Genomic DNA, 26,939 nt, shown 5'->3' with positions numbered 1-26,939 from the left:
TTGGCCGTCGCTATCCGGGTCTCGCGCATGTGCATGACGGAGCCGGCTCCCTCGTGCACATGCTCACTGGGCCAACATCGACCCGCTTGCGAGTGCTCAGCGCTCGCGAGCGGGTCTGAATTAGGCCCTCTGTGCCTTGTAGTGAGTAGTATCAAATTAGATTGAATGAATTGATAACAGCTCTCCTGTCTCACATTCCATGAAAAGTAATACATGAACAGTACACTTAAAAATAGATATGTAGTTGGGAGACTAGATGAACCTGCAACTTTATCATCTAGTATTTTACATCCATCATTCACCGGGTCACTCCTCCCCTTGCGTTACAGTATATATGTGGATATATGCATAGACACTATCTCTCTCCTCCTTTCCCTTATCTGACTCTTCCCACCCCTCCTTTCCTTATCTCTTTCTTTACCCATGTACCCCACCTGTCTCTCACCCCTTGCCCCATCTCTCTCTTCTCCCACCATGTCCCTCTCCACATCTGATCTATTCCTTACTGTCAGTTTTCTGTTGTAAACCAATATATCCTTCCTAATTGATAGATCAGCTATGGTAAATATATGTCCAACCACAGAGCGGTTAAGTGGATACATCTGGGTGTGCATCTGGATGTGGACTGGGGAGGGGGCATTCTATCCTTAGTCACTGTACAGCTGAATGTGCTACTGGCTATCTGGGGAGTGGAGAGATGTCTCTAGGCAGCTGCCAGTGAGAGCTGTCAGGGAAAGGACACTACAGCACAGCTGTTAGACACATGACTGAAATGTATATAATAGATCGCTGCTGGCTGATTGAGCTCGCCATATCATCTCTTATCAGAATTCAATAGCATATTATATATATATATATATATATATATATATATAATATGAAGTCCAGGATGAGGATACTATGTACAGGAGTTAAGCAGATGCAGCTCCATTTCGTCTGGAGAGTTCAACTAAGCAGTTTCCACAGCTAAAAATGTTTACTAAAGTAAGTTAAGCTTGTCACACAGGTTATGATGCTGCCGCTCAGCCCAACCTACGTGGGTGGCAGAGTGGCTGGATGTTTTCCAGCATCTCTGGGCAGACCGCCCAACTTTGTGAATCGGGAAAAGGTTCACAGCCACGCCACTCTTAAATAGTGACGTATAAATACTGTACTTAAGATAAAATAACAAAGATGTAAATATCCCAGGAAAAACATTTATTTATAAATTATATTTTTTAAATTTTTTCTCCTTAGAACATGCCTCTAAATTTATTCCCCCATATCATGAACACCCCCGAACTGATTCTACCACAGACAATGAATCTCCCACCCCTAAACTGACTTTCTAGCATTTCATTAGATTATTCCAGTTCATGGCCCCTTGTGTTCATCTTCGCCTCTGAATTGACTTCTCACCAGATTATGTCTAATGCCAGTACATTGAGGCAGCAGTGATCATTTTTATTTATTAACTGTAATTTATATAGATCACACATGTCGAAGCCGGATGATTGGCTGAGACTTAAATTGTAAAATTAATTTCTGCACAACGCCATTTTGCGGCGCCTACACGATACCTTCCTGTACGGCGCTATGCTATGTTATGATTATTAGTGTCGTGCGTCTGCCACTGCCCCATTATACAAATACGCACATTTATTACTACATATAATATGAACAACCCCGCAAAGCAAGTACCATGGTGTACTCCACAAACACGTAGACGCACAACACATACTAGCGTCTTTTCTTAATATCCCCACACCGACACACTACATACTTACACATAAAGGTTCCCTAGCGTTAAGGTTAATATTAGGTTTTATTTGTTATCAATTATGTTGTGAAATGCAGGTATTTCATATCTAGGGTTTAGTACATAATAAGCACACCGTGTTTGGTGTTATTCTAAACCACTGTCTATTTGCAGATCTCCGGTTCCATCGGCAAGGAGATCGCAACATGCGTCTGCAAATTATGAAGCAGAGAGTTAGGTATTGAAATGTACTGTGTAATTTAATGTTTACTAGCCAGTTTAGACTTGTTCTTCGGCGGGAAAAGATACACAAAGAGCCGTTGGAGGGCTGAACTACAACTGTACAAACTGACCTATGAACTGCATCGTAACAGAAGAACCAAGGAGAAGAACCAATGGGATTATGCCAACTCGTTACCATTGTATTGCCACTCTCTGTAAGGGTATATATGCAGTCGCTCTGTATTCAGCAGGCAGTCATCTTTTTCTTTCTGTTGACGGAGGCTTCACCTTTGATGCCGGGAAATCTGGATCCAGAGCGCCTGCGTATGTATCGACTGTACCTTGTAACTGTATAACCTTTGAGTAAATTGTATTGTAGATCAAGGCGTGTAACTATATGCTTTTATGTGAATAATATCTTTTTGTGCTTTGGTACCACAATCCAAGTCTGGAAAGCAATTATTTCTTGTGCGACTTACAACGCTAAATTGCGACATTTGGGTGTTAAGATCATTAGGTATTAATACACATTCTGCAGTACTTCACAGAGAGTATTTAGTTATTCCCACCAGTGGAGTGTACAATCCATATTCCCTACCACATGTACACACACACACACGTGTTTTTTTTTGTCAGAAGCCAGTTAACCTATCTGTATGTTTTTGGATTGTGGGAGGAAACCCAGGCAGGCAGGTATGTAGGAAGATCCACTTTTTTTTCCGACAGCAAGTGACTTCATGCTAAACCTTTAGTTTTAGACAACATGTTCTTGTCTCAGTCACCAGAGCTGAGAACAGAAGTCAGTGGAACAGTGAACAAGAGGTCAATAGTAAGCATGGTGGTTAGTAGAACTGTGCTTCAGCTTCTGTCATTAGATGTTTGGACTCTTTGCTGCATTTGAGAATATGCTTTGTACCTAAAATCTCTGGAGGTTATGGTATAGTCCATACACTGCCCTGAGGAAGAGTTTCCAGGAACTCAAAATGCATTGGTGCTTTGTGGTTGGACCCATTCGGATTCCTGTCTTCTTGCCAGCACCATCCATCAGCCAAGGTCTGAGGAGAGGATCCAGAGTCTCCTTCTCTATTTACCGAAGCTGTTCTCACTCTTTTAGTCTCACTGGTCCACCCCTATTCTGGTTTATAAATAGAATACAAGGGAAAGAAAACTCCATATTCCATATGTTTCTTCCACCACTCTCACCTATAGCACTCCAACAGCGCCAAGTGCACACTCCCACCTACTCTCTCATTATAGATTGTGTGTGCAGACCTGAGGAGTGTGCACAGGCTTACTATACGTTTTATTTAGGTGTGCATTTTGTAGTTCTTTTATCTTTACTATATCCGAGAGCTGCATTTTGTTTCACTGCAGAATGCTTCATTAATGTTCAAACACCTCCCGCAGTGAGAGCCAGTGTTGCTCCCCATATACATGACAATGTGGAAACAATCCATGTCTAGTAGAAAAGTCCAAATGAAACTGTGACATTTTCGGGTCTGTTGGCATGATGGGAATACCAGTGCACAGACCGGCTGACTGTCACCCTCCTTTTATTATTTATTAATTGTTCTTTATATAGCACACATATTACACAGGGGTTTTACAGAGGGTATTTAATTCACATCAGTCCCTATCCCAGCGGAGCTTACAATATATATTCCCTATCACATGTGGTACTTTTGGGTAGAAGCCAATCTAGCTACCAGTATGTTTTTAGACTGTGGGATGGAAATTGGAGCACCTGGAGGAAACTTGTACAAACATTGGAAGAACATACAAGCCCCACACAGATAGTGCCTTCAGGAATTGAATTCATGACCTCAGGGATGTGAGGCAGTAATGGGAACAGCTAAGTCACTGTGCTGCACTTTGTAAATTCAACTGCATTTACATATTTACTCAATAATGATCTGATTGATTTGGATAGGATCATCGTGAAGCTTGTTCTGCAAGTCAACTGCTCAGTAATTGGAATTTACACTAAAATAAGTAAACTTTTACTATATCTATACATAGTATAAAATAAAGTCCTTGAAGGAGTCTGTCTGTTTGTTCGGGCTAATCTCGAGAACCACTGGACGGATTTTGATGCAGCTTTCACTATTCTATAGAGCATTTGTCGAGGAAGGTTTAGGTGTATGAAACATGAATGTATGACAAAAGGGAGCCGAGCAGTGACGATTTTAATGAAGCAAGTCAATGAAAAAATGGACATCCGAGTGCTTTCTTGGCTTACGCTGCCTAAACCGTTAAAGATATATCACAGCGATGGACTTTATTTTATACCATGTAGAGATTGATACGTATTATCCAGTTCCTCTAGAAAAATTGATGTAAGCCCTGTTTACTGATACAGAATTTCAGTTTTTCCCTTATTTTAGCTTTCCTATTTCATTTATGTGAAAAGCTATTCTTTAATTTCACTTTAGTCCAATCCCCGGTGAGTCTGCTTTGCCATGACAATAAATAAAGCTCAGGGACAGACACGTAACGTGACTGGAGTTGACCTAAGTGGAGGATGTTTCTATCGTAGACAACTATACGTGGCCCGTTTGCGTGTCACGTCACAACTAACTCTTTTCATGTTGACGTCAGGAGGAAAAACGACTAATAACACTGCACAACAATGAAAATGTTTCCGATGTGAAAATAGTTACTTCTAATTGATTTCAACATGCAAAGATTGAAAATGACATTTAAAACTCTCAGTTAGCTCTGAGTTCTGAGATATAACCCATTTATGACGATGTAGGGGTATTCCTAGTGAAGTGGGCAGAATGGAGAGAATCTTACCAGCAATCTGCGTTCCGCGCAGAGGGCGGGGCCTAATGACCCAATTAAATGAATCAGTTATATGTCCCCTCCCCTATTCAAATATATGCGATTCACGGGATTACCCACACAAGATAACTGTGGTGCACTGAGTGACAAGCGTAGTGAGCGATTCCGCCAAGACATTTCACCAATGGAACAAAGATATCAGGGTAGGTGATCACTACTGTTGAACAGTGACAAGAGATGCCCCATCAGAGGAGTACAAGCGACAAGCAAAGAGAAAGCACCCCCATGTATAGGCCACTATATTAGATAGTACTTTCGTATGCTGTATGTTTGTTTCGTATGCTGTATGTTTGTTTCGTATGCTGTATGTTTGTTTCATTTTGTGTTGTTATTTGTGATTGATTGAATTAAAACAACTGTTATTTATTTTCTATCAGGAAAATATCAGATTATTTTAAAATAGCTTTTCACTATGACTATATTACTAATGTACATACAGTATAGTGCAAGTAGTGTAGCTCAAAAAATAGAGCTAGTAAAAGCATTCGGAAATCAGTTTAGTTTTTCTTGACTTCAAATTAGTAAATGTATGACTATTTTTAGAAAGGAAACAAAATAAAAGTATTAATTTGTTGTACAGTGTAACATCTACAAGGCAATCTTATAAGACCTTGTTGAAAAAGCCTATCACCGTAAATACAAAATTGCTCCCATACGAATCCTGGGCGGGTCGCTAGTATATGATAAAAGGTTAGTGTACCCGATGCTCTGAAGTTTAGCATGTTACTCGCGGGTGCATATTTAGTCACTAATTGAATTGACCCCTTGGTGTGGTTTGGAAATTCTACAGAGGATGTGTACATTCAGATGAATGGCAAACTGATAAAGTGACTGCAATATAAACAGGGGTTATCTGCTCATCCATTTCCCTTTCAGCTGCTGTTCAAACACAATGATAGACACAGGCTCTATATGGGCTCTAAGGAAACAATGTGGCACAGAGTGGGGACGAGACCCAACAGTGGTTTCAAAATGATTAACATACATTGTTCAGTAGCGCACGCAGGGGGGGTTTCTGAGTACCCAGAAACCCCCCCTGACCAAACCAATTTTTTTTTTCAGAGACAGAGACAACCTTGTCTCTGTCTCTGCACTATCAGTGGGCCACCCTTGGAGCTGCCCAGCCGCTGCCTGGTAAGCTGTCAGCGCTTCTGAATCAGGTGGCTTTCATACTCCCTGATGCGGAAGCGCTGACAGCTGAAACTGCAGTTGCCGGGCAGCGCGCAGTGATCACCAGTGCCTGGACGTAGGCCATCAGGGACTCACTGGAGGCCCAGACAGAGAGGGGGCCCACTCGCTCCGACGATGCCGATCCCCGCACCCGCTATGCAAAGCACAAGCATCAGGTAAGTGTGGGGTTTGGGCTGGCTGTCTGGGGGTAGGCTGGCTATCGGGCTTGGGCTGGGGATGGCTATCTGGGGATGGCTGAGGCATGCTGGCTGGGGTGGCAACTGTATCCGGTGCAGGGGCTGCCTGGCTGTGGATAGCTGGCTGGGCCTGGGACATGCTGGCTGGGGTGGCTATCTGGTGCAGGGGCTGTCTGACTGGGGCAGGGTACTGTCTGGCTGGAACAGGGGCTGTCTGGGGCTGGTTGTTTGGGGCTGGGACTGACCGGGATATATGGAAACCCCCCCCTAAAAATCCTGCGTTTGCCCCTGTTGTTTTTAAAGTATAAACAAAGCTCTACAAATGACACCAGAGCTGAAGGCTGCACTACACACAGCTATATTTATGACCAAATAAGTAAACAGGTAACAAAGCATAATTTTGCCTAATCCATTACTTTGAAATTACTTCATACAAATAATTGTCTTTACACATGAGCAATAACATGCATGCGTGGGACACCCAGCAATATTGACCTACAGCCACAAATATTAGCTTCACTTAGGTATATGATGATATAGGGATCATTGATCCTTATGGAGAAGCAGTCAGGATTCTTATAGAACACTGGGGTAAATTTAATAAAGTGTTATGGTGCGTATACACTAGTGACTAGACGATATGCTCCCTGAGCGATATCGTCTAGTGTGTCCCCGGCAGGGTGTGCTCAATGTCGTTCATGACATTGAGCACAGCCGCTGAACGATATCATTAACGATATCGTTCAGCGCCGGGCTCTCTCCCCCATTCCATAACATGCAGCAACCTGACGACATCGTCAGGTTGGCCTGGATATTAACACGATGAACGATGATGACGAAAGACCAGCGGGAAAGCGATATCGTTCAGTCGTCCACTTTAATCGCCCAGTGTGTACGCACCATTAGTTATAGAAGTGGAGATGTTGCCCATAGCAACCAATAAGATTCTAGCTATTATCTTCTAGAAGGTCCTAGTTAAATAAGTAGAATCTGATTGGTTGCTATGGGTAATATCTCCACTTCTAAAACTCTGACTTTAGTAAATGTACCCCACTGGAAGGGTCACCTCTGACAGCAAATGCAGCATAGTGCAGATAGTAATCACTGCCCATCATAGCTGTTATATGCCGCATGTTACTAGCAGTGTACTGCGCCAGCTGCTGCCCATGGTGTGAGCCTGTGAGCTAAATCACCAGCTAATCCGCCGCCCTGGCACTTATTATACCTAGGTAAGAATAGACTGGGCGGTTATACGTATGACTCCATCATGACTAATGACGCTGCAGCCTGGTACTAGTTATGGCTGTTTACAACTATTAAAGTTTTAACGGAAAAAAAAAAAAAAAAAAAAAGGTGTTACTAAGGAGACGCATGCGCGCTCCCGGCTGAGTGACAGCGGGTTGAGCTGGGGTGCGGGGACGCGCACAGAGTGACACACAGGCCCCGGCCCTGCAGCGGTGTATACAGCACGGTACGCGGCGCTCGTTACCCCCGACTCCAGGTGCACACGCCCGGGCTCCGGCCTCTGTCAGTCCGCTGAGTCGGTCTCACCTTGTACCAGCAACTGGATAATAATTCCTGCGGGTGGCTGCCAGGGGGGCGCGGGCTCTGGCTCATCTCTCCGCCTCTTCCTCCTCCTCCCCCCCGGCGGGCCGCGTCCGTGTGATGGGCTGGGCCTGGCAGCAATGTGTGAGCTAGCCGCGGCCTGCGGATAGGACCTGGTGCAGGTGTCTGCTGGTAAACCCTCCTCCTTCTCTCAGGGACATCATCCTAGGGGACCGGGCGCTGATGCTGTGACAGTCCTCGCAGTCAGTAATCACCTAGACGGGATCCACCGGGGACCTGATCCGGGATCTACTCACCCATCACCAAGGAAACCGGCAACACGAGACAGGAGCCGCCTGTTTATCATTAAGGAGATCTTGCAGGGTCTCCCTGTATCTCCACTGAGGGATCAAGTGGTATCTGCCTGTTTCTCCACTGAGGGATCAAGTGGGATCCACCTGTCTCTCCACTGAGAGATCAAGTGGAATCTGTGTGCATCTCCACACAGGGATCGAGTTGGATCTACCTGTATCTCCACAGGGATCAAGTGAGATCTACCTGTACCTCCACAGAGGGGTCAATTCGGATCTACCTGTATTTGCACAGATGGATTAAGTGAGATCTACCTGAATATCAAGAGAGTGATCCAGTGGGATATACCAGGATATCAACAGAGGGATCAAGCGGGTTCTACTGGTCTATCGCCAGGGTGCTCCCTCTCCCCTTTTATTTGCTGGGCATGAAGCCCACAGCCCCTCATTGATTGTGGTTACACATACAGCTCCCAATCCCAGGGTTGAGGTTAGGGGAGCAGCCACCAGCAGAGAGGAAATGTCTTTCTTTAACTTTCGGAAGATCTTTAAGCTGGGTGGAGAGAAGAAGAAGAAGCAGTATGAGCATGTCAAGCGGGATCAGAACCCAGAGGAGGTCTGGGAGATCATAGGAGAGCTGGGCGATGGAGCCTTTGGGAAAGTGTTTAAGGTGAGAGGCTGTGTAGCAGGAAGAAGGCTGTCTGAGCCAAGATTATCTGTTTGCATCAGGCTTCCAAAGCCTTGTTGCGGGCCAATGGGTCCATGCTGGGACCTGTAGTTCCACAAATAACTGAGGAGTGACCGGTCCAGACCTGTTTTACCATCTTTGATTAATTTTGAAATATTAGCTGTGATTACTGTGTCACATAGCAATATAATAATTAACTCCTAGCAGACGATTAAGCTGAAAAGCCCTGCCTAGGACGGGAGAGGAAACCAAAAGTTAATAAAATAAACAGGAAGGCACATCTGTGTCAGGGTGATAGAGTATTTAAACTCCTTCTGACAATAGTGGGCAGATGTATAGAGGAGGGAATCCCTTCCCATACTCCCTTTCTGATGAAAAAGGTTTTGCAGCTGAAACATTTGCAAATGCTGTGCTATCCTTTTACTTACTATTCTTGTGTTGTCCACAAGACCTGCATGACTGTCAGTGCTTCCTTCACCACATCAGTGCTTTCTGCTTTTGTAACAACACCACTTTTAGCACAGCATAATGGTGATTCTAGCAATTTGCTAATTTATTGGCCTAATTCTAGTTCCCAAGGCAAAAGACCTACTTGGTAATGCTAGAGAAAGTTATGGTGCGCGCACACATAAGGCGATGCACCATGTAGTGCGACTGCCGATTCGTCAGCAGACAGATCGTGCTGTCACCACCGGCAATCATGCGGTCCCCGTTGACCGCACGATATGCTGGCTCCTCCATCTGAATGGGATCGTACATCGCATCCCAGATCAGATGAACATGCGAGAAGATCTGGGGATGCGATATGCGATCCTGCAGGAGCGCACAGCACGATATCAGGTACGATATCCTGCCCATACACAGCATGATATAGCACCTATATCGTGCCGTGTATGGCCACCTATAGCGATGTGCTCACGATCAGCCGATGTGTACGATTTCCTTTGAAACTGTCCCCGGCAGCTCTGCACATGATTTGGTGTCCAATCTTCATAAGATCTATCATGCATCCAGACCTTTTACAGTGCATCGCGTCCGAGATTCTCAGATCTGCCCTACAGCATGGCAGATCTGACAATGCGATGTGCGACCAGTGGGGACTCGCATCGTGATCGTGGGACTCACGATTCGGGCATTTTTTACACAATCTGTTGTTCCGATGCGTCGGAATCGGCCAGATCATGTAAAAAATCGGTATGTGTTTAGACACCTTAAATCCATATGTCAGTCTTCTATGAAACTTCTAAAACGCCTCCTTCCTCAAATACTTGGACCTGTCAATATATAAAAGTTAGCTGGTATGTGACCGTGTAGTGTCAGACTGGCTGAAGTGTTCTGTACTTGGACAGGCTTGGTGAAATACTTCCTATGAGTCAGGCAACCTCTCCCTTCTACCTCCTAACCCTCCCCAAATCATACCACAGTTCACATGTAAAGGAGATTTTCTAATCCAAAAATATAACAAGGTTTCTCTAAACTGTGGCACATTCTGATCCTGTATTGCTGTGCAAAGGTCAACATTTACCATTGTAAACTATAATACTTTGACACTGTAATCGTTATGGTCTTTAATATATTTTCTTGTCTACTCACATTGTGGTGATTCTCCCGTGTACAAATTAATTCCTTATATTATACACCTCCTCAGAGGTTCTTTTATTGTTTGCAGTTTATTTAAATATTTATCTTGCAGTGTATTTAGTACAAGGGCCCTAATTCAGTCACAAGTATCTAAATGAATTTATTGATGAATTAGACACCTAGGGGTTTATTTATAAAAAGTGAGAGTTTTTAGTAGTGGAGATGTTGCTCATAGCAACCAATCAGATTCTAGCTATTATCTTCTAGAAGGTGCTAGTTAGATGTTAAGTAGAATCTGATTGGTTGCTATGGGCAACATCTCCATTTCTAAAAACTCACTTTAGTAAATATACTCCTTATAGTTGTGTCCTCCTTCAGCTAGCGTTTTTGTGCCATATGACTCGAGACGCTTGGCATGATGTAGAGCCCTGTCATGGAGACGTCTATTTACTTTGTCACACACAATTGCTCACAGGTTACCAGGGACACTAGTTTAGTACTTTTGTTGCAAAGGCAATGGTATAAAGTGGCAGGTTCAGCATAATGATACGTGGCGTGGTAGTTCGTATTGGTTCTCTGTTGTTTGCTTTTTTACCCAGATTAGTGACTGAGTTGCACGCGTACATGAAATGCCAGTGTCGGTATTCAGTGTACCCTGGCATTGTATTTTTGTTGCATTAGAGATTAGAATAGGTCGCATATTTTGAGAAGTCTCTAGCCAGAGTTTTGGCGTGGCAACGTCCGTGGCATGCCACACGGGGCTTTTTGATGCGATTTGAACAAAGGTCTATGTGTACACATCTGTATAATTTCTCTGCATCTAAAGCTTTTTTTTTTTTTGCATCCAGTGAGAACAGTTATTTATGCATATAAGGGGGAATTCAGTTGTTTTCTTGCGTCCGTCCATAAGTAATGGGCATCCATAGGGCGATATTCAGTTGTTTTGCAGATAGGAGTGAGTGCAAAGGGCACCCATTGCTTATCGCGCATGTTGTGCCCAAATGCACCGTGTGTAGCTAAACCTGTGCAAAGTAATGGGTGCACTGCCCAAACGATATCACGGATTTATGCTTGCCACCTCAGGACGTTGTGAGCAGATATAATGGGCGCCCCTGTGGCACTCTCCCATTAGCATAAACAATTGAATTGCTCCCATCCACTTAGATGGGAGCTGTGGGCAGCACAAAATAATTGCATACCCACCACAGAATGTAATGACAATCATTCATTTCTTTTTATAAATGTACAATGAGAGTAAAGTATTTCTGGATGTATGCTTTATGGTTAATGCTGCACTTACATCAGTGCATTGTTATACAGTTAAGGTTGTAGAATACAATAGGCTCCTCTGAAAGAAATAACTGATGGGATCGATTCCATCACGATGTTTGATCAGCGCTGTATAGGAAGACTGCAGTGTACTGAGTTTCAGTACTTAAGGACAGAAATGCAGAGGAAATTGCATTTCCCTCTAGACCATAATTCCCCATTTAATGTTCACCAAAGTTAATTTAGCTTTCTTGTCTTCTGAGCCAGCACTTCCTGAGCTGTGCCTATTGAACTTACACAGCTTGCAAGGGACTAATGAAAGTGTCATTTTGCTATGGGAAAGTAGTAGAATGTGGTGCTGCTCTATAGGAAGTAACTAAATCCCCCGTTTGAGACAGCAAGGAAAGATTGATCTGTTAAACCACTCCACACCCCCTGTTTCCTTTTCACCCCAGACTGCCAAGGAGCTTCCAGTTTCAGTCATTCAATCTGTTGGCAGAAGTTCACGTTATACAGCCAAGTGATTGTTTGGGTCCTAGAATGGAGCTGAAAAAAGATAGGAGCATTTTACGTTTGCTTGTCATTAATTGGACACATTATTTTTATGTGGGGGCTATTTCCATTCCAATTAAAGTCACTAGTAGCTAATATAATGTATTAGTATTTATTTATACAGCAGCCGCCTACAGAACGCTTTACAATGGGGAATAAACAAAACACGGTAATAAAAAAAAAGTATTAACAGACAGGTACATAGGTAATCATGACCTGCACACAAACTTTGGGGTAATTCAATTTGGAGCAACAGCATACTGAATTGCTCCAGTTTTGTCTCTAAATTGTGCATTTTAGGCCCCATAGGCATATTAAACTGCGATTTAGGGATTACCGTAAGTGCGGCTGATGTGATCACTGCAACATTGGCATCGCTCCTTACGATCTTAAATAGGAGTTTGAGTACATGAGATTAATTGTCACAGAATGCATATTGGCCTGGGTGGATTGCAGTGGGGAAAGTGCTTAGTGGGGTTACATAGAACTGTAGTCTGGTAGTCAGAGGATTGGCTCCGTATAGTGTAGAATACATGTAAGTTTTGTGTGAGAACTATGGAAAGAATAGCTCAGCGTGAATAAGAGTATGGTTTGGGTATCTTATAAACGAGCCTAAATTCATGAGCTAAATTACAAGTCAATTGTCTTTCTGTTGGCTTGAAACTATGGGCCTGATTCAGGCCCGGTCGCAAGCGCTGTGCGCTCGCAACCGGGTCGATGGTGGGCCACTGCGCATGCGCACGGCGGAGCCGGCTCCGTCGTGCGCATGCGTGAGACCCGGATAGCAACGGGCACTCCATTGCCCCGGGTCTCGCAACAAAGAGGGCGAGCTGTCAATGTTGAGTGACAGCTCGCCCCCTTTGGTGGGCGGGCTGGGGGGGTGGCTGCCCAAAGGGAGGCGTTCCCATGTGAGCGCCTACCGTCTGGGGCTGGCGTTGGAGAGCCGAAAGCTCTCGGGGGTGGAGGCCACGAGACCCTACCACAAGGGTCTTGTCGCAAGCCCGATGGTCTAGACCATCGCGACCATCATCATGGCCGCTCGCTGTAGCTGTGGGTGGTCACCCACAGCTATGCGAGCGGCCAGGAGGCCATTCTAAAAAAAAAAAAAAAAGCCCGGCCCTGATTCAGAGCGAGCGCTCTGTCTCAGCGACCGGGTCCGAATCAGGGCCTATATTCTCATTACGAGAATACTGGTTCTTGCAAATAGACTTATGATGGGTACACACTGGGCGATATATCTGTTGCACAGCCAATGAACAATGTATCATCCCGATCATTGGTGCTTGTATACACGCAATATATCTGTGAACGACGTCCTATATCATGTCGAACGTGCAGCACGGCAGATACAATATTTCTTGCAGCTATATCATTCACATCTGCCAGTGTGTACACATGGCCACAGCAAGCAGTTACAATTACGTCAACAGTGCTTCCTCTGGCCGACTGGTAAATGTGTATGCACATACTTACTAAATCTGTTGCTCGGCAAATCTGTCAACCAAATGTCTGTGGTACTGGATAAATGCCTGCAGCTGGTACCTAAGCATTTACTATTGACATCTAACTTTTGGAAGTCACTTCTATTGATTTTAATGGCTTCCTAAAACTTGCTGTTTACTCACCATCTCAAACTTGTTCTCTGAAAACACTGAGCTAATACGTTGTTTCACCAGTCAATCGAAACAACTTGTCTGATATCTGACAGCACAACCAGAAACCACACGGCTCAAACTCACTGCCTTGGTGTCTTCCTTCATCTTAGACCAATCTTTTGTTTCCCACATCCAATACATATCTAAGCTCTCTCCAAAATACACACACATCTCCATTGCAAATCCTTTAATTCATGCACTCATCATTTCCTACATTGTTTATTGCAATTCTCTCCTTACTGGACTTCATCTTAGCAGATTTTCACCATTACATACTATTTTGAATGCAGCTGTATTTTACAGAAGCTAATACAACCAGACAGTGTGGCATTGTGTGTGGTAGAACAGCTTGCATGACGCAGATGTGTGAGATATTACAATAATTTTGGACTTGTTGGTGTTTGGGAAGCACTGATTTTTCCTCATAATATGTTGAAATACAGTTCAATTCAAGCCCATCTAAAATACTTCTACTAACATACAAAGCTAGTAAAAATGTTGTGCAAACCCTTATCTCTTCACTTGTGTCAAAACATATCTCCCCAACTCGACCCAACCTCTCTGCCCAATATCAAAGCTTCTCATCCACGCTCATTACTTGCTTCTATTCCTGGTCACTGAACTTTCTACGACTGAATCCACTCTGGAATTTGCTCCCTTGTACAACAAGACTTTCCGCTAGCCACAAACCTTCAGGCATTTCCTGACACGTCGCCTCTTCACGCAAGCATATTAGTTTCTCAAACTACCTCTTTAAAAGGTTGTACACAATGGGTTGGGTATGAAATACCGGCAGTCGGGATGCAGACAGCGGCATCCCAATGCCCGGTATCCCGTCAGAGGTCGGGTAAGTATACTAACCCTCTCCCCTTCTCCTCCTAACCCTCCCTTCTTGCACTATAACTTTCCCCCTTGGTGCCTAAACCTAACCGTACCCACTTAGTGCCTAACCCTCCCACCCCACCCCCACCCAGTGGCTAACAGCAAAGTCGCGCCGGTGTACTTGCGATCGGGATGGCGGCTGTCGAGATTCCGTCATCAGGATCTAGACTGGCGTCGGGATTTTGATGTGTATCTTTAGTCCCGGGTTGGGCTTCCGGCGTCGGGATTTCAATAGCCGCCATCCCGTTAGCCGCCATACTTTCTACATCCCCAACACAATTACCACTACAGTGCACAGCATTTGCAAAACCTATATTCTCTTTTCATACTCAAACAACCTACTCGCTCACAAACCAACAATACTGTGTGACTGGGACATATAACCCCAGTAAGCATTTTTTTCTTATGGCAACCTTTGATTGTATGCTTGTGAGCAGGGTCCTGTTTTGTTTGTTAATGCCCGTTATACTACTGTATTTGCTGCAAAACTGCTAATGTTATTGTGTTCATTGGGGGGGATTTACATTTTTTACTCACGCCAGCAGCTCTCATCTATAGTGACGGGCAATAGTCATTGTTTGTGCCGCTGGCGCCTATTATTTCTGCTCGCACCCTCCTGAGGTGGCGAGCAGAAGTCCGCCCATAATTGGGCTTTTGGATGTTTGGTAGTTTGCACGGATTTATATGCTTTACGTGGCTGGTCCCAGTGCGTTTGGGCGCAACATATGTGATAAGTAATGGACCCCCGCTGCACTGGTGCCCAGTAGCACAAACGCCCATCATTTTATACAGGAGCTGTGGGCCCGAGTAAACAATTGAATTCCCGCTAGTATTGCTATTGAAAGCATGTTTGGAATGAACAATGTATGTTGTACTATACACCTACAATTTCTGAAAGCTGTCAATTCCATGCTAGAACTGCATTTTGAAGAACAGATTAAGCTAAAAACTGCTAATGGGTTTTACATGAGTTCATGCAAAACATGTTTCTGGATATGCGATGGTAAAACACAGACACATTTCTTAGGTATATAGGGCCTGATTCAGAGCCGCTCGCAAAAAGCGAGCGCTCGCTCTGAATCAGGGCAGCCGCTTTGTTTTAAATAACCCGGCCTCCTGGCCGGTCGCTAAGCTGTGGGTGACCACCCACAGCTTTAGCGAGCGACCAAGTGATGGTCGCGACCATCGGGCTTGCGACGAGACCCTTGTGGTAGGGTCTCGTCTGCCGCAAGCCCCAGTGAGCTTCTGGCTCTAATAGAGCCGAAAGCTCACTACTGACATCACTCGTGATGTCAGTAGGGCTGCCCACAAACGGCAGGTGTTCCTTCAGGAACGCCTCCGTTTGTCCAGCCACCCCCCCCACCCTGACTACAAAACGGGGCGAGCTGTCGATCAACATCGACAGCTACCCCGTTTGTAGCGACTCCCAGAGCGAAAGAATATCTCTTGCTCCAGAGCTTGCACACGCCGCGCGTGCGCAATGCCCCACCATCGACCCGCTTGCGAGCGGGTCTGAATCAGGCCCATAGTCCCTTTATTACGAATATTATTTAAAAACTGTTGTCCTTTTTAAAAAAAAATAAAAAAAAAATGGGTCATTGATCCCCGTGATAATTATAAGGGCCATTCAAACCGGATGGAGCATGAACATTTGTTGCCTTTGCTCTGATCTGCAGTGTCCATAATGTCTGTTTCCCTTACATTAGTCATTAGACTCAGTGTCCATGTACTCTGCTGTACTCAGTGCTAGCTGCTTAGATGGAGGGAAATATGCCCTGCACCCATGTGCATACATCTTTCTTATTCCTTACAGGTGCCAGGGCTGACCCCCCACACTAGGGGGAGGCTACCAATGTATGTAATTCACAGTTGTCACGGTTCCCCCTCTTTTTTTTTTTTTTTTTTTTTTTTATATTCCAATGTAAATGTATATAGCTCGTTGTGCCCCACAAACTGAAAATAGGAACTCAACAGATCTTCATTAAGTTAAATGTAATAATATGTGCCACCTGTTACTGCACTTTACAATTAATTTAATATCATTTTTGTTTGGGGGGGGGGGAGTAGTTATAAATATACATTTAGCTTTTTTGTAGTTCTGTTTTTGGTCTAAATACAGGAAACCTGTAACCTTCCTGTGATTCATGTTTCTGAGAGCTCGTTACCACAGCTAGAAGAATGAAAATTAGAATGCTTTGTGAAAACCAAACAATTGCATTTGAAAGCACCTAATTGCTGTGAAATGTTGTGTTTAATGTATATCACCTGCTCTATTCCTCTTGCTGACCTGTCAGTAACTATACTAGCATGCTGACGCTCCATAGAACCACACAGAAGTGGCTCTATGCTGGGGCTGTAAGTCCATCCTCCCACCCCTACATCAAAGATAGCTTACAGCAGGGTTGGTTGAGAGATTTTGTCCTTCCTGAGCTGCCTTTCCATGAGTGCAAGGATAGAGCAGTCTTGTGATTGGTGGAGGCATTTCCTTTGGTGTTGGGGAAGGAGAGATACTAAAGGATGACTGACAGCGCTGATGTTACTGTGGCTCAGCAGGCAGGTCTCTGGAGGTCAGTATGTTAATGCTGAGTACAGAATCATAAAAGTGTCATAAGATACAGCTGTCAACTCATTTCTAGATTTGATTAGTAGTTAAGGACACCTCCTGCCATGTAACTTTATTGTACGATTACAGGCAGAAAAGTCCATTGTGATCTATTACTCAGGATCCTGTTTACTTTAGTCCAGACCTGCTTCTACTTAACGTGACAGATATTATAAACTTCATGTTCCGAAGCTTTTTTTCAACTCTTATTATTCTCCAAAATTCTCACTTTACAAGGGAAGTCCACTTATATCAACTTGAAACGTATATCCCCCATTCAATTAGATGATTTGTTATTTAGTATTAAGGTTTATCTGCTGCCTCTCTTGAAAGATAAACAGCCAGAAAAGCTGTTCCTAACGTGGTTGCTGAAGATTGCATTATAATATAATTTACCAGGCAGCCCGGACTACTTTTATGATAAACAAATGTACATAGCTACAGCAATGATACTTCCATAATAACCATCGTATAGAAATAGGATAATCAGTCAAGGTGAGAATATTATTGTCATTTTCCGATCCAGCAGCTCAGTACAGCTTTATATTGTCCAATTTGGCCTCTTTGCAAGGCCATAATGGTCAGTGAAATTTTTGCTTGACTCTTAACTAGCTTTATTTTGTATTTTTTTTTATTATTTACTGTGATGCAACAATTAATCCTTACAGCTAAAAGATCTAGAGAGGCAGCACAAATATTGGGGGTGTATCATTTTAATATCAGTGTTTCTACAGAGAAAATCTGAACGTAAATCTGTAACAATTCCCACTAGCTAACAGAAAACATGAAGGATAAAATGTAACCCTTTAAATCAAGGAGGTAAAGGCGCGTATCCACTTGCCGACAATGAAGGACTGAACGATAATAGTATCATAATCGTTCTGCTATGCAGTGCCCACACTGAACGATATGTCGTTCTGTGCAGGCACCCTCCCTCATCCCCGAACATGCTCAACCTGACTATATCGTCAGGTTGACCGACCTGTTCGGGCGATGAACGAGAAAAATGACGGCAACAACCACCGATGCACGTTCCCGCTGGTCGTTGTCGGCATCGCTCATTTTTCTCGTCTAGTGGATACGCACCTTAAGGTGAAAACCATGACTAATGGAGCCTGACTTTTGGAAGTTATTTTCACTGATATTAGGGGATGCGCAAATTTCTCTGGATTCTTAAAAGATCCTACATTATTTAGTTTACCATTGTAAGCTCTGACGCATGGGGGGTGGGGAGTAATTCAATTGTTGCTGTAATCGAGTGCAAATACCGCAGGCGCCCAAATTTCTGCTCGCACCCTCCTGAGGTGGCGAGCAGAAATCCACGAAAATTCTGTGTTTTGGGCGCCCAAGTGCAATAAGTAATGGGCGTCCGCTGCACTTGCGCTCGATCAGAGCAACAATTTAATTGCTCTGTCAGGCACCCATTATGAACGCACAAAAAAATGTAATTCCCCCCAAAATGGCAACATTTGTGTACAGCTTCTCCCAGCATGAAAGTGTACTCCGCCCAAACCTTCATATACTGTAGAAATGACACTACACAGTTGAGTAAATCCCCTCCCCCCCGCCCCCCCCCCCCCCCCCAAAAAAAAGAGGTCAAATGTGCTATAGAGATAATGGGGTCAATTCAGTTAGGAGAGGGGGCGTGGTGAATATTGCAGCTGCGTGGAAACTGCACCTCAGCTGGCTCCAATCTCACTTTGGAATCACAGATTACAGTAAGCGGCTGTACAGGGCTACGAACAATCTGCAAGTTCAGAGCTACTATAAGTGCGGCATATAGCTGTTGTTACTCGTGCTGCGAGCCGACTCACAGCTAAATCAATTAGCCCCTTAATATTTCCCACACTATATGATGTCAATATCAGTGTATATGGGGAGGTATTGGCATAGGGATGATTGTATAATATTTACACAGTGGTAATAACTATGGTTTTGAAGGACTGGGTCAATATTTGCTAAAAATTGTAAATAAAAAATGTACTAGTGTCAATATACATGAAAATACTATGTATTGCAATGGTACAGAATGGTGTAGCACTACTAATAAAATATTGCGTATTGGTACTTGGGAATCTCTGAGTGCAGGTTGTGTGCAAATAATTTATAATCTAGTTCTACAACTCTAATGTTAGCTGTTCATTTCATATGTTCAGTGGGCCTGATTCAGAGCCGGACGCTCTGACAGAGCGCTCGCTCTGAATTAGGGCCGGCCTTCTTGTTTTTCAGAGCGGCCTCCTGGCCGCTCGCATAGCTGTGGGTGACCACCCACATCGGTCTTGCTACGAGACGCTTGCGGTAGGGTCTCGTTGCCGCAAGCCCTAGGGAGCTTTCGGTTCTACCAAAGCCGAAAGCACTCCCACTGACATCACTTGTGATGTCAGTGGGGCCGGCCCCAGACGGTAGGCATTCCCATGGGAACGCCTCCGTCTGGGCAGCCCCGGCCCGCCCACCAAAGGGGGCGTGCTGTCACTCAACATCGACAGCGCGCTCCCTTTGGTACAAGACCCGGAGCGGCGGTTTGCCCGTCGCTATCCGGGTCTCGCGCATGCGCACTGGGCCACCATCGACCCGCTTGCGAGCGGGTCTGAATCAGGCCCTGTGTGCATTAAGATGCATATGTTAAGCTTATTGGATACAACAGTATTGGGGAAATGTATTTGATGGAAACTGCGCCCATATCAGCCAATTACCATACCCCCATCATCGCAAGATTTCCGGTGTACATCTTACAGGTGCGAGCATAATACTTGTGATGTGGATAGACGTCATTTGCCCGTCTTTAATGGCAATTGCGTTCATCGCATTGAATTGATTCACTACTTGGTACTAAACTCTTCCTTATTGCCAGTTAGTCTAGTTAAAAATTACATTAACACTAGTACAACTGTGTCAGCCACACTGTTTCTCATTTACCAGCTGGCTGTGTGCTAGTAAATGATCAGTTATGTGTGACCCCATATATACAGGTCAGTGAGTAAAAACTTTAACAACCCTCCCCCTTCTCCATTACTCAATGCTACTATTCTTATTACAATGAGGCAAAGGGACCTATCACGTGCTGATTGACCTGACACTGTCTCTAATAAAGCCACAAGACAATACTGTAATGCACTTAAGGAATTGTGTCAATTACACATAGACATATTTGAATACGATGGGGAACATTTTAGGAACATTGGTAGAAGGGAATACAGTAATTACTACTGCTCATAGCAGTCAATCGGATGTTTGCTTACATTCACTGAGTTCCACTCCAAAAATTACCTTCTGTTTACATTGGGCAAAACCATTTTTGTACTTTTGCACCATGTTTTATATATAACGCCATCATTTCATTGTGTACGACGCACGCTGCTCGGGACACTCTGTTGAAATGAATGCAATGGCAGTGCGGTGGCGGCCTCGGGCAAACCCGGACTGGGGGCAGGTCCAGACATTTCCATGTATGTCGGCGCGCATGAGCGACCTTGTTGCAAGCGTTGAAGACAGATATATCGGACCATTCACCGAACTTTTTAGACAGACCTCGTATATCTGTTCCCAATTTTGACCATGCTGAAATATGCTATATAAATAAATATATTCCAATGCTAATTTTTAATTTGGTTTTAAATCTTATCGATAATGGTAATTTTATTATTAATATGAGGTTAGGGGGGAATTTATGAATAATTAAGGCCAAAAATTGTGCTATAATTCAGTGACAATAGTCCGATTCTATTAGTTGTTCCAGTACATTTAACAAGCTGGAAACAAGCATCTGATTGCCCTAAGTTAGTTACATGAACTTTTACCCCTGTACCTGATTATCCCTATATATTTGCAGAGCTTCCTGATGTATTTATTTACCATGAAGATAAAAGGGCTTTCCATATCTGATGTGTACACAGATCTCTCTCCATCCAGACGTTTCCTGTACTACTTTCCTATCAATGCAAATTCTGACAGGATTTTAAAAATAAGCTAATGAGCTCCCATTGACTGTAGCTAACATTCCCTCTTATCACTACAGCATGTACTAATCTATGAGTATGGCAGCATGAGATAACTAGCTAGATGTTACCCAATTCTTCACCAATTAAGGAAATCCTTTTTCCCCTTGTCAAACAGGAGAAATTAATGCTGGGTCCAATATTCTAGTGTGCTCATGATTGTGTAGATAGATAGAGATTCATGTGTATATGTTAATTTAATATATATAATGTGGGAATGGGTATGATATACCGCCGGCCGCCCCCAAGTGCCTAACCCTAACCACCCCCTTCCCCGCTGCCTAAACCTAAGTCCCCCGGGGGGTGCCTAACCCTAACTCCCCCCCGGGAGCCCTAAACCTAACCCTCCCCCTTCCCCGCGGCTGTCCGCTCGCGGCGCCCGGCATCACTACGATCGTGATGCCGGGCGCCGGTCTCCCGGCGTCGGGGAAATGCGGGCGTCTAGATCTAGACGCCCGGCATTTCACCGTTGCCGGGATAAGACAGTCGGGAAGCCGGCTGCCGGTATATAGGCAGTCGGCTTCCCGATTGCTTCCCATAATGTGTGTGTGCGCACATATGTGTAGATATTTATAATTCTCCACTTCTCCAAACAGTTGTTATTTTGGTGAGAGGTATCAGGAAACTGTCAGTCCTAAAAGACGGGAAGCAGTTGGGAAGCCGATGGACGGAATCCCGACCATCGACTTCCCGACTGTCTAATCCCGGCAAGGGCTAAATGACAGGTGGCGGCCAGCGGTAATTCATACTGAATCCCTAAAAGACACTGTTTGTCTCCTGTAGACATTTCTGCTTACAATCTGGCTAATATTGGAGCTGTCTACATTGACAATTCAATCTCCGTAATTTCTATCCATATGAAATGTTTTTATAGGATCACACAATGGAAAATGTTTGTCAGATAACATGAAGGGGAGGCCGGCATGTAGAATACCCTCTATAAATAGGTCTGATGTGCACTGGATATTCCATACTTTACTTGTAGACAGCATTATATAAACAATGCTGCCTCTGTGCTACGCCTGTGCTTAAGTTGTGTCAGGAAACACTCATGTAAGTGGAGCAGTAATGGATCCATCTCCTACACACTACAGCGCATGAATAACACTATATTGCTAAATATTTTTTTGCAACGAGGGTGCTCAAGGAAAGCTATAGCTATAATGCCGGTTGCCTAAGAAAATATTTCCACCCTCTGCTCCCTGAGATTTGACAATAATGAGGAAAAGGCAGGACTTATTTATGGGGACTGAGTCACAACAAAATGTAAGAGCAATTGTAACCAGGTTACTCTTGCTGTGTCGGGTCGTTGCTCTACACCCATTGGTTTCAGCTGCTTTCTTTCTTTTTGTTTTCCTGTTTAAGCTGCCATATACAACATTATTATATTCTCTTAGATCCACTAGGGGACACTGGAAGCTTAGTACACTGGGGTATAGAGGCGTGGATTGTTGAAGCTGGTACTTTAAATAATTTAGAAGTGAGGAGCTCCTCCCTCTATGCCCCACCAGCCCTCTGTTTACAAAAAAGTGCCAAGGGAGCTGGTCACTACAAGCTGTGTCCCAGCAGTATACTTTTATTTTCTCTTTATTTAGAACTACTAATAGGGACCCTTCGCCATCTCTCTAAAGGTGTGGGTCCGGGTCCCTGGCGCCCTGACTCAGTCAGGCAGGAGTGCACAGGACTTCTATTAAAAACACCTGACCGCTCCTCACCGCCGCAGCAACAGAGGAGGAGTGTGTGTCTTTATTGGAGAGCGCAGTGAGTATTAAACCCAGCTGTGCGTCCTCCATATTCCGCCTAACACCCTACCTCCCCCTTTACAGCGAGAGTGTGGTTCTCACTAGCCCCCACCTCCCGCTGGTTCAGACTGGCAAGGAGCGCTGACAGCGAGGCAGATCAAGGCGACTGTGACACAGGCTGAGGTCGGCAAGGGTGCCATCTTGGCGCCGGAGAAAAAGGAGGGGGCGGAGCTTGACAGTGCGGGCTCTCTCCCTGCACGGCAACAGGTGGCTGTATCACATTGCTGATTCTCATAACACACACGTTTCTGCCTGCTTCTCTCCTCCCTACAGACTGAGTACAGGCGCAGTTTTACAGAAGGCATCGCCTGACGCCCCTTCTACAACAGGATCCTTTCAAAGGGCTGTGAGTACACTGGGGTTTTATAATTGGCTGGTGCTGCAGGGAATCCAGTAATTAGGGAAGGGAGTGGTGTGAATCTCCCCCTCTGTGTCCCATTAGCCTTCTGATTCTACTGTATATTTACTGATTCTGTGTGAGGAGGCTGTGTATCTCTAACATGATAGGCAGGACCACCAAAGCTTCTCTCATGTATGTATGTTTGTTCAAAGTGCAATAACAAACAAACACAGCCAAATGCTACTGGCTCTACACTATGTGATGCTTCTACAGTAGTAGATCCGCCTCTTATTGTAACTACCTTGCCAATTACCTCACTCACTCCTCTGTGGGTCTCTGACCTAGCAGTAGTTATAGCGGAGTTAACGTCAGAGTTAGTTGACTCCCTGGGCAACAGGCTTGGCAAATCAGTGGAAAGCCTGGTACAGATTATGGGTTTCGCTAGTAGCATGCCATCCACTTCCTATCAAAATCAGTCACAAAATGTCCACTACCGTCTGTACTCCAGTCGAATGATACTAATGAAGAACACCCCTCACAAGAGGAAAATGAGGGTGAATTGGACGAGGTTCTGAAAGATGATGTGCCCACACCACCAGATTTAGAATCCGGTTCTCAGGAGGTGGAGCCATTAATCTGAGCAGTCAGGCAGGTCCTTAATTTACCTGAGGACATAGGGCCTGATTCAGAGCCGCTCGCTCTGAAACTGGTCGTTTTTGTTTGTTTTGTTTTTTAACTCAGGCCGCGCGCAAAGCTGTGGATGACCACCCACAGCTTGTGCGAGCGGGCTGGAGTCCGTCGCGATTATCGCAACCATCGGGCTTGCAACAAGATCCTCGGGTAGGGTCTAGCTGCCGCAAGCCGAGTTGACTTCCTGCTCTAATAGAACAGGAAGTCCACTACTAACATCACTAGTGATGTCAGTATCCCCACCTACAAACGCCAAGCGTTCCTAAGGAAATGCTTGTGTTTGTCCGGCCACCCCCCCTACCAGCCCACAAAACGGGGCGAGCTGTCAATCAACATCGACAGCCGCCCCATCTTGTTGCGAGCCCCGTAGCGACTGAACTTCTGAATCGCGCCCATAGTACCTGAAACTCAGGAGTTTGATTTATTTGGTAAACGGCAAAAGAGTTTTTAGTGGCCCTTTCCCCAAAATTTGAGCGGTCGTTATTCGCCATAGTACGCAACTTACTATTTTTCCTGTAATTTATCGGTGGGGGGGTGTTGTTCAAAGGGTTCTGAAAGAAGTCCCCACATTTTTAGCCCAAAATAGGGATTTTGCTTTTTTTTTCCTGGTCTGGGATGGAGAAAACATTTCTCCAGTTTTTCATCGCCTGTTTGATGGTGAAAATGTAGCCGTTTTTGTTGGCGAAAAAATGGTTGTTTTCTACTTCGGGTTCCATAGGAGGTCCACAGGTAACCTTGGGGGCTATAGGTGATGCAAGGTCATCTGTACACCATGCAGTTAAAGTCTTCTTCTCCCAGGATGCATCGGGGCCTTCCCCTATACCCTGCCCCCAGGCCGGGAGATCCTCCGTTTCGTTAGGTGCCCGGCCAGAGTCGGTCACTGAACACGAAGTAGGGCTGTTTGGTGCAAACAGCCCTGAAGTTCTTCATTATAGGCAGTAGTGCAGACAGTCCAGTGGAAGTTCGCACTACTGCGTCTTCACCCCGCCGGTGCTGGGTCGCCGGTACTGATCCGTGCTTCGCAGCGGGCCTCTGAGGTTTTAGCTGGCGGAGACCTTGGAGGTTCCCTAGACTGCGGCTGGACAACCGGGATGCAGGTAAGCTACACGTGCCGCGTTGGTGCGTGCCGATGCGCAGTCTTTTTCCTCCAGGGCTGGGGACTCCCTGGGGTTGACAATAAGTGTAGCCAGGCACTGAGTCCTGCGTCCACACTAAGCCACCTGGGACAGTGGGCTGGAGTTTGCGGTTATACTCCAGCGTCCTGGGGGTTAAACGCCGGCATGGGGAGGTTGCTTTCCCTGTCTTACAGGCTGCTCCTCCCTGCTGTACAGAAAGTCTTTCCATCGTGGTTTGCCTACAACTGTGACCGCTTCCTACTTCTGGCTCCACCCCCAATGAATGCTTCTCCTGATGTTGCAGATCTCAGGGGGCAGTGTGGAGCACGGGTCCCCCTACATACCTCTCCTCCTGTGGGTGGTTAGTGTAGGTAGCACTTTTGTCCTATTAGACGCATAAAAAAGTCTTTATAGTTGACCAGTAAGTGCCATTTAAATGCAGCTATTGTTATGTATTCTGCATTTGCCTGTGACTGTATGCTACCTCTGTCTGAAATTTCTCATTTCAACTGTCAGTGATTTTTCTGCTATTCCTGTACTTTGTCCTATTTTGAGCCATAAGCGCTGGTGTTGTGTGGGTGTGGTTAAAATCACAAGGATGTGGCCCTTTTTTATCACAGCTATTGAGTGGTAATCCTCTCCAGTGTCTGGTAGTGAGAGTGCTATGTCAATTCGACTTCCTAATAGACTTCTCTGCAGGAAATGTACAGCCCCTTTAAAGGAAGGAGACATAGGGCCTGATTCAGAGCCGCTCGCAAAAAGCGAGTGCTTGCTCTGAATCAGGCAGGCGCTTGTTTTTTAAGTTGTGGCCTCTTGGCCGCTCGCATAGCTGTGGATGACCACCCACAGCTTATGCGAGCGGCCAGATGATGGTCAAGACCATCGCGACCATCGGGCTTGCGACGAGACCCTTACGGTAGGGTCTCGTGGCCGCAAGCCCCAGTGAACTTCCTGCTCTAATAGAGCAGGAAGTCCACCTACTGACATCACGAGTGTCCGGGGGCACGCGAAGTTGCAAGCACTTGCGAGCGGGTCTGAATCAGGCCCATAGTTTCTAAAAAATTATGTCTGCGGTGTTATGTCCCTCCAGCTTTGTCTGCGGCTTCTGAAGCACAGCAGCCGCAGCCAGGGAACAATGATGGACTAACAACTACTAGACTGCTTTGCGGGAAGTATGCAGCAGTTTTAAAGGCAGGAGACAGAATCTCTGAGCAGGTATGTATGCTTTGTTATGCACCCCCGGTTTTGTTTGCGGCTTCTGACGCACAGCAGTGGCAGCCAGGAAACTATGTTTCAGGGGGACAGACAACTAATAGACTGCATTGCAAGAAATGTACAGCAGTTTTAAGAATAGGAGACATAACCTCTGAACAGTTATGTATACCCCTCCAGCTTCCTCTGCTACTCTTGCCGCAAAACAGCCGCTACCAGGGGACTATGTTTCAGGGGTACTGACAAAGATGGCTATTCTTGCCGCAAAACAGCCGCTACCAGGGGACTATGTTTCAGGGGTACTGACAAAGATGGCAGAACGTCTTTTGCCAGCCCAGGTCTTGCTGCCGATATATGTACCCACACAGGTACTACACCCACAGTGGATTAATACAGTTACCAGGTACGTCCGAGTTGCGGCAGGTTAACGCACCTAGCACTAGACCTAGGAAAAGGGTCAGGTGGCCCTCACAGGCCAATCTATATGAGGATGGAACATCAGATGAGGGTCTACTCCCTGATGAGTCCG

The 26,939-nt window shown here is 45.2% G+C and overlaps 2 protein-coding genes across 4 annotated transcripts in view; one reads left to right on the top strand and one right to left on the bottom strand.

Annotated features, from left to right (window-relative positions):
• Positions 1 to 7,811, bottom strand: part of STN1 (STN1 subunit of CST complex) — a 64,813-nt gene extending 57,002 nt beyond the window's left edge. The window contains exon 1 of one of the 2 annotated variants that reach the window (XM_088448736.1): positions 7,723 to 7,811. The gene's annotated coding sequence lies outside the window, so the exon portion shown is untranslated. Of the gene's footprint in view, positions 1 to 7,660 lie in introns of both variants that reach the window. The other variant, XM_088448735.1, reaches the window with a different exon arrangement.
• Positions 7,591 to 26,939, top strand: part of SLK (STE20 like kinase) — a 75,635-nt gene continuing 56,286 nt past the window's right edge. For both annotated transcript variants that reach the window (XM_088448734.1, XM_088448733.1), the window contains exon 1: positions 7,591 to 8,697. In XM_088448734.1, coding sequence (XP_088304860.1) covers positions 8,548 to 8,697 — 150 coding nt within the window. In that variant the 5' untranslated portion in view covers positions 7,591 to 8,547. The remainder of the gene's footprint in view (positions 8,698 to 26,939) is intronic.

This window comes from Taudactylus pleione, unplaced genomic scaffold (assembly GCF_031769625.1).
Source record: "Taudactylus pleione unplaced genomic scaffold, aTauple2 ptg000464l, whole genome shotgun sequence".
Taxonomy (NCBI): Eukaryota; Metazoa; Chordata; class Amphibia; order Anura; family Myobatrachidae; genus Taudactylus; species Taudactylus pleione.
The sequence above is the reverse complement of the archived record's forward strand: the minus strand, read 5'-3'. Positions and strand labels throughout refer to the sequence as shown.